General features: G+C 46.8%; 1 protein-coding gene across 1 annotated transcript in view; it reads right to left on the reverse strand.

Moving 5' to 3' along the window:
- GRIN2D (glutamate ionotropic receptor NMDA type subunit 2D) overlaps window positions 1-13,855 on the reverse strand; it is a 1,598,839-nt gene that overhangs the window by 680,336 nt on the left and 904,648 nt on the right. Inside the window, exon 5 of the mRNA XM_085616462.1 lies at window positions 961-1,172. Within this exon, the coding sequence (XP_085472588.1) occupies window positions 961-1,172 (212 nt within the window). The remainder of the gene's footprint in view (window positions 1-960; window positions 1,173-13,855) is intronic.

Here is a 13,855-nt window from a genome sequence, read left to right on the forward strand (position 1 = left end):
TAATTGTGATCAAATGTTTTAGTGGTTACATCAATTTCTGATATGCTTTGATCTTGTTTATTAGTTTTTCTTTATGTTAATATTCATGTCTCTTTTCTTTATGTAAGGAAGGGGGATGTGTTGTAATCTTAAATTGGTTTGTTACATGAGATGTGTTATGTTACTTTAAGTATGGAATACTTATACCATTCTGATGTTGCTATGCTTAGTGACACAGCTATGTTCTGGAGCGTTACCACTGTAAGCTGATTTCTGGTGGGATTGCCAACGCTTCTCTGTGCTTCTAATAAACTACTATTCTTATCTATCTCTGGTGTGAGGACTTAACCACAACATGAGCCCATAGTCCTTGCACCAATGACACCGGTAAAAATACCTATTCACCTCTGCATGCTGCCACCACCACGCTCGTGCTGCTTAACTCCTGGCAAAGGCAGGAGCCTTTCACCAATGCCCAAAAAGACCACAACCCACGAGACAGGCCTATGTCATGGCACATAAGGATGATCCATATTCGTTCATGACAACAAAAATCAGCACCAGCGATTCAGATATTGTTGCAGCTGGGGCACTCAGGGCAGGGGTGCACGCCCATCACCATGCGAGGGACTTTGCCATCCCAAAAAATGACATGTACAATATGAACCGTTATGCGAAAACAAGTTCTTGTTACTAAAAAAGATTGTATGGTTACATTCAGTGACAGATTTTTTAATTAGAATTTGTAACAGGTTGCAACAGGTACTTCATCCCACACCTAGCTCACACTTCATGGCTAAAGGAAGCGTGAAAGGCATCGAGATGACACCCTTCTCTAGTCTCTGTGCCTTATTTCAAAACCTGCAAACAAACTAAAGAGTTTTCAAAAACAATTTTGATTAAATGGAAAGGAGCATACATTAAGGTAATGAAGTACTGCACAATACAAGCAAAGATGCATGTAATGTAAAGCGTTCCTACTTGTCGGTTTTGTTGAGCTGCTTCCGGCACGGCACAGAGTCCCGGATGCAGGTTCCTGTGGCTGGGTCTACGCTTTCCACAATGACGAAAGGGCGCTCCTCCAGCGTGGCCACCGTCAGGTGCTGGTCGTCGTCGACGGGCTGCAGGAACTTGCCGTATCGCGACCATACAGGGTACTTCATCCGGAGGCCTCCATGTTCCCATAGCCCCACCTACATTAGAAGAGGAAAGACTTATTTACACCATATAATAGGGGAGAGCTGGAGTATTAGACAATAGGACATTCGGTGACTAAAAACCCCAAAGCCAAAGCCTGCAACATTCGGACTCCAAAGGCAAATGCCCACTCAATGCTTCATGTTCATTCAGCTTTCTTTAGGCTCTGTTGACTAGCATGATGAGAGCAACCAAAGCTGCCAAGTTTTCATTTCACAAATGTATGACATTTCCATGTGATCAGCGATTTAAATGGAAACATAGAAGTGCAGGTACTCACTCTTTAGAGTACCTGTTTGCCCCTGAGAAATGCCGGTACTCTCCCATTTAAATGTATTACGGCAGTGCTGAGAAGTGCAGGTACTCTCCCTTTCAAATTAAAGAAGTGCAGGTACTTAGTACCGGACAGGACCGGCTCATTTAAAGCACTGCATATGCTCAGTGTTCATCGGTGTGACACTTTATTGCCAGTAGAATTTGCAGAACATAAAGACAAATCTCAGCAGGCAGAATATAGCACATTTGTTAAACTTTCAGGACAAGCAGGAGTAGGCAGGTATTCTAGGAGGGGGCAGCAACTGCTAACATATTTGACAAACATCCATTCCACATTTGATCGGAATTATTACTTTTGTATTACTAAAACTAATAAGGATCATTGTTTCCTATAAATGTATAAATCAACATTTTGGGTCCATTGACATAATGTAACATTTAGAATCAGATTGGTTTAAAAGCACACGACAAAGCATGAGGAGTAATTTATTTTATCAAACAGATCGTTTTTGGTTATTGTGTGCATGAGCTCAATTACAAATGTAATTGACATCGGATTTTAGTCACACTGTCAAATTACCCCCCTCCCCCCCCTTCCGTTCACATACTAAGTGGACTTAAACATTACATGAATTTCATTCCTTTTGATTTGATCTTCACATCACTAACACAGACACTCCAAAAAGGTGAAAAGGTAGATGAGCCAGGAAATAGAACTTGCAGATGATGTTATCACGCAATAATGCCTCAGATCTTACAATGTTGCTTACGTGTGCAAAACATCATGACACTCCCTGACACTCTGTGTGCTTCCAGGCAGTTAAAGCAACAGTGCTGGCAGAGCGAAGAGACCCAGTCACAGCGCCAAGCACAGCCACGGGATGTGGAGAACAGCTTTCCACAGGTCCACATGAGGTGTCTCTGCAACTGCCCACTTTGCTGGCCATTCCCTGCACCCAGTGCTTTAGATGGAAATATAGAAGTACTGGCACCCACTATCCTGAGTACCTGATTACTCCTGTGACGTGCCAGTACTCCCCCGTTAAATGTATTGCAACAGTGCTGAGAAGTGCAGGTAGTCTCCCTGTCAAACTTCCCGGTACTCAGTAAAGGGCAGTACCTGCCCAAATAAAGCACCTCCTACATCTCGTCCTTCCCTGCATCTCCGAAGGAGTGACTCCAGCTGGCCCTCCCGGTATGTAGCTACCTTTTCTCACAAATGCTTTGTAGGGCATGCTGTTAGTTTCCTCTTTAGCTTCTCCCAGGGAATGAGGACAGTTTCCTACCATGCTGATGGTATGGACTGTGTGAAGTTACATCCTCTTCCTGTGAAGCTAGCCCCTCCAAGTTCCAGGGACCAACCACCAGCTTTATATTTAACATCCTATTTATACTCTGAGATCAACTACCCACTCAGTTTGCAGCTATGGTGTGGAATGGTGCCTTTGAGGGACATATGAAATGAAATAAAAACAAATTTATAAAGTGCACTTAAACTAAAGGTATCAGAGCGCTGGCCAAGAAAGGTAGCAATCCCAAGAGAAGCAGAGAAGCGCTGAGGTGAGGTCTACAAACAAAAGAGCCATGTTTTGAGATGTTTTCTGAATAACGACCCTGCTGCCAAATATTATCAGGCAGAGTGTTCCAAAGCTTAGCTGCGGCAACCATGAGGGAGAGTCCTCCCCATCTGTCTTTGCGATACCTGGGAATAGTCACCTTTCTGCAGAGGGATGATCTTAGAGGCATACGTGGTGCAGGAAAAGAGAGTTAAGCTGCCTGAGACTTTTATGGTGCAATGCAAGGAAGACCATGCAAAGTGCTTTGAAGGTTATCCGCTTTGTAACTGAGAACCACTGGAGAGCACAAATCCCATCTCTAACCGAGAGATGCTTAGGAATATTCAAAATGAGGCAAGCAGCCGCATTCTGAGCCACTCGAAGTTTGGTAAGAGAGGGACTGTTGATGTTCAAATACAGAGCATTGCAATTGTCTAATCAAGATGTAATCAGAGCGATGACTGCTGGTTGATGCATTTCAGGAGGAATGAAAGGGAGCATTTTTCTTAGAGCCCTAATAATTTAAAAAACAAGCACCGGTGGTATGACTTTCCTGTGAGTCTAAGATTATTAGCAGACTTCAGTGAGGTAGGTCGCGGGTCACAAATCTCCAGCCACCAGACATCAGACCAGATGAAATCCTGAGCCCCAAACACCAGCACCTGTGTTTTGTCTACATTTAGTTTTTAGAAATTCTCTTTTATCCAAATGCTGATGCTGGACACACAGTGTTTGAATTTGTCGTCCTCAAAAGGCAGATTTTCAAAAATAGACATGATAATTTGTGGGTCATCTGTGTAAAATGAAGCTTGGAAGCCCAAGGATCACGCTGCCTCTGCAAGAGGGGAGACATACAGATTAAAAAGGGTCAGACTAAGCCTTGAATCCTCCACAGCTGACAATCTGCACCCTGTCAATGAGAAAGCAATGAAGAAGATTACGAGCAGTACCACTCACTCCAGCTTGCCGTAATCGTTGGACCATACACAAGAGCGAGACAGTATCACATGTTGTAGATAAACCGAGCATTACTAGGATAGCTGCCCCACCCTGATCTACCTGGTGCCGAATACCGTCTGTTGCTACAATGAGCGCTGTCCCTGTACTATAGCCACTCTTAAAATCATCTGTGATGGGGCCAGGATGTCATGAGTGTCAATCAATTTAACCATTTCCTGGTTCATGTACTTTTCTAATATCTTGGCAGGTACGGACAGCAAAAAGATAGGGCAGGATTTTTCCAAATCGCCAGGATCGACGTTGCGCTTCTTCTGTAAGTGAATAAAAAAGTGGCTTCTGTCCATAATCTAAGAAACATACCACTTTCCAGCTTGTAGTTAAAAACTCTCTGCAAATATTTTGCATTACAATCAGGTGCCAATTACAGAGTTTTGGGTGGGCAGCGGTCAGAGGTAGACCCCAATTTAATTATCATCAATAATTCCTTAGTTTACTGAGCAGAAACAGGGGGTCTTTCAAAGTCATCCTGTGCCCTGGGCACCCCCCAACTTTTTGCTGAATGATACTGGTGGTAACTGACTCTGACTGACCCTGGGCTCTGCCTAACCAGGCCCAGGGCCAGTGCTATGCTGAAAGAGACACATACAGTTATAACACCTACATTCACTAGGGTACACAATGGTATGGTGGGGTACCACTGTGATTGGCATGACCTCCCCTATAGGCCCCTAGTATAGAAAAGGGCAGGGGGATTGTAACTACCTAGAAGTCCCCAGTACCCTGGGGCATGGCAGTTTACAGGCCAGTAGCCTTTTTCTGCACTTGCATGTGTGCACTGCTGAAGCCTGAGGTCAGTTTAAAAACAGCCCTGGGTGCCAGGACTGCTTTTAAAAAGTAAATTGTGCCCAAACTCGAATTTGGTCTTTGGGGCACTTAAAAATTGATAACCTACAACGTTTTGGCACATTAGGGACCCCAGGGTCTCCCCTATGTATCCCAGGGGTGGGGGGTCAGGTATTTATAAGGTACACCATTATAAAATGAGTTTTTATATGCCTGGGTAAAGTGAAATTTCACATTTCACTCCCCACATTGTGGAAAAGTAGTGCTCAAATTCGACGTTGATGCTAGGAGCACTGTGGAGGGAGAATCTGCAATATGTCTACAGATTCAGAACCCCTAAAGTCTCCCCTAGTTGCACATGGGGTGGGGTTCCGGTAGATGTAAGACATGTACTTATAAAATATGTTTTTGTAAGTCCTGGTGCTGGAAAAATGGCTCAAGTCATTTTTCCCATTGCAAATCCCCTGTTGCATAGGTTAACATGGTAGGAAGTTATTGATTAATAACTCTTGATAGGAGAGGGCTAGAAATGCCATTCAGAGACTTCCCAGGATGGTATTAATAAATCCAACAATATCATATTGTTGAATTTCTCCTAAAATGTACATACAAGAAGTTATAAGACTTTCTTGTTTGTAAGTCCAAATTCAGCCTTCCAGTGGTCTGCCCTGATTGGTCAGAGTTAAGTGGATTAGCCAAGCTGCCTTGAAGAGGCGATAAAGAGCCCCTGGGGTTAACCAGCTCTGCTGGCAGGCCAGTGTGCTATTCCATAGGAATGCCAGGCCAGGGGGAGGAGTCGTGAACTATGTTCTTCAAAGAGGAGAGGAGAGACCAGTGTAATTTACAGCTCTGAACTTCCCACTTTAGGCAGATGATAGGATTAAGGAAGGTATGAGCAGATGCAGGGGGGGAGTCTAAGTAAATTAGCCATCCAAGGGGTGTGTTTAGCCAGCTCTTACCTCCTTGCTTGAAAATCATCCACTATGGATTTGAAAGATTTGATGCACTCTGGGACAAAATAATACCACACTCTACAGGATGTGGTCATATCTTTGAGGAGTTACCCTGCTCCCATTGGTCAGAAGTGACCTCCTGCATGACCCAGATAACTTGGAATAAGTATCTGAGAGGGGCAGAGCCCTCCAGATCTGCTGCTTGAAACTTACTGAAGCAAGAAGTGCCTCGTTGAGAGGATTTACTGTGCAAAGATTTCTAAGGCCTGACCTCTGAAGACTGCACCATCTGAAACTACAGCCCTGTGGATTATCTTGCTGAAAAAGAACTAAAGAGTGGACTCCCTTAAAGCTACAGGTTAAAAGAGCTCATCTGGAACATCACCAACTAAATCTCCACCTTGGAGAACTACCAGTGGATTTGTAAGGGTTTTGTACCAGTGGATTGTGGGAACTGAAGTCCTCAACTTTCAAGGACCATCTTGGAGCTGCCAGACCCTTGGAGTGAGTTTGAGACACTTTGGGGCCCCTTGAGGAACTTCAGGAAGAAGTTCAAGAAGTTTGGAGAACTTTGGAGCAACTTTGAAAAAAAGCTCCATAGAGGGACCGACTCAACCTGGCCAGCCAGGCCGCCTGCCTTCAACCGCGAGCCAGCCAAGCCATCCAGGTTCGTCCCGCTAAATCTCCATAGGTCCAACTTCCAGAGTTTGACCGGGACTAGAAGAAATATGAAGCCGGCGAACCCTCACCGGATCCGGCTACATGAGTAGTATCGAGAGACCCTGCAAGAAAAAGCTCCAGAAAAGTTTCTAAGTGTGAAGGTAGAAACTGAGACCGGGACCTGCCACAAGCTGTAGCCTCTCTGGGCTCCTTCGCGCCCGGCCTGAAACTTTGACTTTGGCTCGGTGTATTGGGAGCAGATATCACAATATGTTGCTATAATCTTCTAAGTGCTATATTTTATTAAATCTTTGAAACTTCATATCGCCAGTTCCCTACATTGGATTTTTGTTGTTTTGGTGTCATTTTATAGATAAAAATATTTCCTATTTTTATAAATTGGTGTTGGATTTTTATTATGTGTTGTGTTAAATGCTTTACATACCTGTCTTTAAAGTTAAGCATGTCTGCTTGCAGCCACGTTACCAAGGGTTGAGCATAGGAATCATTTTCTCAGACCTATGCTGAGTCTCATCATGAGTTAGTGGCCTTATTGCCAGTGGCAGACCTACATTTGCCCGTACCAATAACCCACTTTCCAACAGGGGGGAAAGCAGAGAGCAAGGAGGAACAAGAAGAGGTAGTAGGAGCATCAACTGGAATGTCCCTAAGCAATGAAGAGTTAAATTAAGAAAATATATATAGAGTATTTTATCTCTCAAGTAAGCTGCTAATTTATTGCAGAAAATATGTGATGTGTTCGTAGAACATTAAACAGGAGGATTGGACAGCTCCTTAACCACTTTAAAAAGCTCCTTGGATGAATTACACGCTAATCTGATTTTCTCAGTATAAAAGAATGACTTGGCTTCACCTATGGCACATTTATGATAAAGTAAGAGAGGATTTTTGCTTCTCTTTTTCTGCAGGAGCTACATTCGCTCGCCATCTCTGCTCCTATCCGTGGCATTGCTGTCTTAGGCTTTTAAGTTCTTCTGAGAACCAAGGTGCAGTGGCTTTACCTCTAGTACAAAGTCGGACTTTCATTGATGCCACTATATCAAAAGCCTGCTTAACTCACACTTGGAAGCCTTCAGCTGTATGGCCGAAAGGGCTGTCATGGCTGGACATTGAAATATTGAACGCCTGTTCCAGGCCTGCTGAGGTAATCCTCCAGAATACAGATTTGGCAGCTCCCGCACTTACAGATGATCACGGGAAATAGACCTTAAAAATAACCGCCTGATGATCTACCCAATTAAGGGCCAGTGCATACTCAATAACAAGGCCATTTTAAACTTGTAAAAATACCATCCAAGGTATGACCACGATATGAGGTGGGAGATTTTACCAACTGGGAATATCCAAAATGTATCATTAGCCCGAGCAATGAGGTTAAGTCTCTACAAAAAGTATCTTCAAAATAGAAATTAAAATCACCAAGAATGATAAAATTGGGATCAACAAGAATCAGTTCCATAATCTAACACCAAGCCGCAGGGAAGTTAGCTCTTAGACCAAGGGGACTCTGCAAGAAAAGAACATGGAAAATAGTATTCGCAAAGAGTTTAAGCCCGAAAAGAGCCACCTCACAAGTGTCCAGTGAGTTTGTAACAACCTGTTTGAGTGTACATTTAATTAAGGGAATCCCTGGATATAATTGCTAATCCACCCCCACTACCACCCTGATGATCTGATTTGGGGATAACATACCCAGGCGGGACCACAGTGATAAGACCTGGTCCAGTATCGGCTCTAGCCCATATTTCTGTTACAAACAAGCAGTCTAAAAAGTAAGATTGGACTAACTTGTGAGCTTCAAGTTTATGTTTAATAGGAGAATGAGCAATTACTAAAGCACAGGAGATCTTTCTGTGTTCATCCAGGCCCTTGCCTATGACCTCAGAAGCGCCCCTTTCATCCAAAATGGGCGCCTGAGGAAAGTCTTAAAGTACCTGACCGGTACCGAAAGTATGGCGCTGCTAATTAGAGCCAGACAATTCCAAACCTCTGCACATGCACCGCACAAGGAAAAAAATGTAGGATTTGCGCCACCTTTGCATGATTGACTGAAGAAAGTGCACAGGAGACCCAATAGGACTGCTTCGATCTTCAGGTGAGAAGCACAAAATGGCAGCACAGACGCTCCGGCATGTCAAATTCAAAGCTCAGCCTCAAAGGGGGGATGGCTTAGGCAGAAAGGATGCACCCGTAAAAATTAAGGGGATAACGAATAAAGGATTTGAGTCCGGAGCAAGGAGCAAGACGGAGCAAGACCTCCGAGCTCCAGGTCTGGGACCTGCTCTCTCCGCCTGCAGCTCCGCTGTTAAGTGCTGCTGCCTGCTGTGCCACGCTCTGCTCCTGACAGGGGTTCGGGGCCATGTGTTTTGCTGCTCAGGTTTTTCTCTGCCTTTTTACTGCTGTTTCCACTGTACTGTGCTGTGCTGTTTTGTCTGTGCCTATTATCTATTTCCCCCCGTTTTTTTCTGCCTTTTTCACTTGCTTTTCTTCTTCCCGCCACTGCTGCCCCCGCGGCCCCTCTCTCCGCTGATTCCACGCTTCCACCTTCCAGCTGCGAGTCCCTATTCCCTTCCCTACTTAATGGCGGCTGCAGTGTGGCCATGCTGCTGGTGCGCCACTAGCACGCCAAAGGCAAGCCCATCTGCGCCCATCCGCAACCCAACCGCGACCAGCGCCAGGGACCCTGGATCTATGAACAGCCACTGTTATGAGTCCGCCGCCCTCCTCGCACTCAACCCCGGAAGGAACATCAACTGCCAACAGTCGACACCAAACACCACCCACAGCCAGTTCTCCTGCCGACAATCCTTCAGCATCGAAAGCACCCCCATGACCGTCGCACCCACGCCGGAAACCCGCACCACCGAAACCCTGAAGTGCATCCTCCTCTACATGCGCTCCCTGCACAGACAGGCCTTAGAGATCAGGGAACTCCTCGATACCCTCTCGCCAGACGTCATCTTCTTCACAGAAACCTGGGCCAACACCACCTCTGCCCCCGACATCGCCACCGCCATTCCCGACGTATACAGGATCCAGAGGGAGGACCGCCCACACCACCCAGGAGGAGGACTCGCCATCGCACACAAGAGCTCCCTCTGGATCTCCACCTCCAGCACTAGCAACCCCCTCTCCAACACCGAGCACCTCCACTTCCAGATCGAGACCAGACCCAGAACCGCACTGCGTGGCAGACTTGCCTACAGACCTCCAGGGCCCAGCGCCTCTTTCGCCGCTACCACCATCGTCGACCTCATCGCACCCCAAGCTATCGCCTTCACGGACTATGCACTCATCGGAGACCTTAGCTTCCACCTTGACAACCGCAGCCACCCTGACTCCACTGCCCTCGTGGACATCCTCACCAACCTCGGACTGAAGCAGTTCATCACCACCCCCACCCACAAGGCCGGACACATCCTCGACCCCATCTTTGCATGAGAGTCCAACATCTATTTCAGCCCCTCTGGACAGACCATCACTGCATATATTTCTACTTCAATACCACAACCGCACACAAGCCTGCCAGCCACGTAGGAACTGGAGCAAGGTCACAGAGGAGCACCTTAACTCAACCCTAGTCCACGACCCCCCAACCGCCACGCCCAACGCCAACTCCGCAGCCAAAGAACTACACCGCTGGATTACCAGCTGCATATACAAGCTCGCACCTTTCCACCACCCTGGCAGACATCGCCCCCGGAAGGCCGTCTGGTTCACCACCGACCTCCAAGAAGCCAGATGCGCCTGCAGACATCTAGAAAAATACTGGAGAAACGTCAAAACGACCGGAGACCTAAACACCTACAAGAACGCCATGACTAAATACCACCAATGCATAAGAACCGCTAAGAGGACCTTCATCTGGAACAAAATCCACACCAACGCCAGTAACGCAAAGGAACTCTAGCGAAGCCACAGACGTCACGCCGATCCAGGACCTCTGCAACAAGCTCGGCTCCTCCTTCGACCTGAAAATCAAGGCCCTCTACGACAACTTTAATGAACAGACTCCTGAAACCACCCTCACCCCCAGCAATGATAGCCATCTTACCATCAACTCCTAAACCCCGGCCACCACAGAAGACACAACCATGACCATGAAGAACACTCACTCAGGAGCCCCCAAAGACCCCTGCCTGCTGCACATCTACCACAGAGCCGTGCCGCCATAGCACCCCAACTATGCCCCACCATCAACGCCCCCTTTGAATCTGGAAGCGGGCAGAGGTCAAGCTCCTTCTCAAGAAACCCTCGGCGGACCCGACAGACCTGACAAACTACTGGCCCTTCTCTCTCCTTCCCTTCGCAGCCAAAATCACAGAGAGATTTGTCAATGGCCAGCTGACCACCTTCATTGAAGAGAACGCCATACTCGACTCATCCCAGTCCGGATTCCGCAGCAACCACAGCACGGAGACCGCCCTCCTCGCCGTCACCGACAACATCCGCATGCTACTCGACCCAGGCCATTCCGCGGCCCTCATCCTGCTAGGCCTCTCCTCAGCCTCTGATGCCGTCTCCCACCGCACTCTTGCAGTCAGACTCCACGACGTCGGCATACATGGTACCGCCCTCGACTAGATCCACTCCTTTCTTGCTGGCACAACCCATAGGATCAAACACCCACCCTTCCTCTCCAAACCTACAGAGATCATCTGCGGAGTACCCCAAGGATCATTGCTCAGCCCCACGCTCTTCACATTTACATGGTCCCCCTCGCCTTCATCGTCAGACAACATGGGCTCAATATAGTATCCTATGCCAACGAACCCAGCTCATACTCTCCCTCACTAGAACCCTGAAGACACCAGACTCAGCTTCCAGGACGGAATGAAGGATGTTGCAGCCTGGATGAGTAGCAGCTGCCTAAAGATCAACTCAGAGAAGACAGAGTTCCTCGCCCTTTGACCCACCACATCCACTTGGGACAACAACTGGTGGCCCTCTGCCCTCGGAAACCCACCCACCCTGAAGGGCCAACCCCAGAACCTCGGCAACATCCTAGACTCCTCCCTCACCATGACCCGCCAGATCAACGCTGTCGCCTCCACTTGCTTCAACTCCCTCTGCTTCCTCCGCAAGAACCAGCAGACTAGAATACAGCAACGCCCTCTATGCCGGAATCAACAAATCCCTCCTTCACAAACTCCAGACCATCCAGAACACCGCGGACTGAGGACCAACTCATCCTCAGAACTCCACAACACGAGCACATGACCCAACACCTGCAAGACCTCCACTGTCTCCCCGTTGAGAAGAGAGTAACCTTCAAGCTACTCACCCACGCCTACAAATCCCTCCACAACATCAGACCCAAATACCTCAACCAAAGAGTATCTTTCCACGTACTCAAAAAAAACCTCTGCTCCTCCTCTTCACAGCTAGTATACTGGCAAAGTAAATCAAACTAAAATAACCATGGGATAATAAATCATGATACCAATAAAACTGTCTAAAAGTACCTGACCGGTACCGCAAGCATGGCGCTGCTAATTAACCCCTTCAGCGCTGCGGGAATTCCCCCGTGGTGCAGAAGGGTTCGAGCGCGGGCGGGGCCATGACGGAACGGTTCCGTCATGAGCACAGCGCAACCGATGCTCATGACGGAACCGTTCCGTCATGGGCATGGAAGGGGTTAAAGTAAGGCAACTCCACCCTCGCTCTTCCCACCTGCACAAAGTTAAAAGCAAATCAGTAACATGTGAGGTAAAAAGAAAAGCTAAAGAGATACCTATTTTGTGGCTGATTTGTACAAAGTGCAACCAGATATCCTGTAATTAATCCTGGCTTCCACGCTCAACCAAACTGCGTAATCTTAGGCAAATATTTTATTTTACCAGTCCTACTTTATCTTTACCTCTCAATGAACCTATAGTGGCATATTAATGTGAAAGCTGCTGCATGTTCAATAAGTGTGCTGTTTTACATTTTGAATAGAAGGTATCATATTTTACGTGATGTTTGTTGCATTATTTGCATGACTACAATTTCCAAGGCTCGGCTCGTGCAATGGTTAGAGGCAAGGCAGAGTTTTGGCTTGGCTCTGACCTGACTCTCCCTGTTAACTTGCTGGCTTGCCCACTACTAGTGGGACACCGAGCGCAAAACAAACAATTGGGATTAGTATTGTGCTTCTAGGTTGTCTTAACAATGTTGGATAGGAGGCAACAGAGAGGCCAGTGAAGAAAGAGGAGTCTCTGTGCATTACACAGAGACTTTTTCCCACCAGGGCCTTTCAAGTGGTAGGGGAACAGCTGACAGGAATCCAGGCAGAATTTCAGGGCATAAACGTAATTTCAATATGTTCACTGAGCTACAGATAGTACTGCCCCCTACTCAGGGCACTCAACAGGTGCCTCTGCTGTGCTGGGAATCTTTCTATCCTGGGGGAATATTTGCTGTAGTGGAGCACCTGAGGAGCACCATGCCTGGAAGGTCTATGTATGCCATGCATGTCAGATCAGGTACCTTCAGCTGTACAAGTCTCACAAGAAAGACCCTACTTTCTCCGAAGCGCCGAGAGGCGACTTTTGGCCTGATTCAGAGTTTAGTGGATAGAATCCTCCATCCCAAATGTGACAGATATCCAGTAATACAAGTGCATAAATAGGCTACGACACTCGTATTACAGTGCATGGAATATCTGTCTCGTTTTGACAGAGTAGCCCATCCGCGAAACTCTAACTCAGGGCCTTAGTTGCCTATATATGTGAAACGCATACAAAAATATAAACATTTGCTATGGCCATGTACAATGCATCACTTGTGATGAGAAACCATTGTAAAGAGATGGACCAAAAAAGCATTCTGTCTGAACTTTAACAGTGAGTATCAAAGGACTGCATTTGTTTGTAGTATTACAAAGTAGCTATCTACAGCACCTCAACATTTTTTGTGGTATTTCAGTGGAGTTGGTGGGAGGGATGACACCATAAGGTGAAACAAATATTTCCATTGTTATTAGATAGTGAAGATGAGGGATGTAGTACAGACATAATATACGCAGCCTGAAGTGGAAATATTTTCCTCGGTCTACTCTGAGACCCCTTTTGTTCTGTGTTTCTTTTTCCTATTGTTTTCTTTGTCTACATCAGGCTAATGTGCTGACCTGAGCAGCGCAAACTGACTGGCTAGTCTGCAACTCTTTGCAGACAATTAATATTCTCTGGACGTCCTTACCACTGGTTTCACTCTTTTCATCCATTTTTGCTGACAGCATCAGGCTGAGGCTGCTGTGAAGGACATGGGAGAGGGATAAGTGTAGTACAATGCACTTGTCTGGTGCTGGCTTTTAGTGGCTTTGGGGCCCTCCACTGGTGACAGGTGAGCCACAAGCCATGACAATGCCGGAGGCCGCCAGGTGCTCAGCTCACTCTTATTCCGGTACTCCGATAGGTCCTGGTTTCC

Source organism: Triturus cristatus, chromosome 7, assembly GCF_964204655.1.
Source record: "Triturus cristatus chromosome 7, aTriCri1.1, whole genome shotgun sequence".
NCBI classification, from domain to species: Eukaryota; Metazoa; Chordata; class Amphibia; order Caudata; family Salamandridae; genus Triturus; species Triturus cristatus.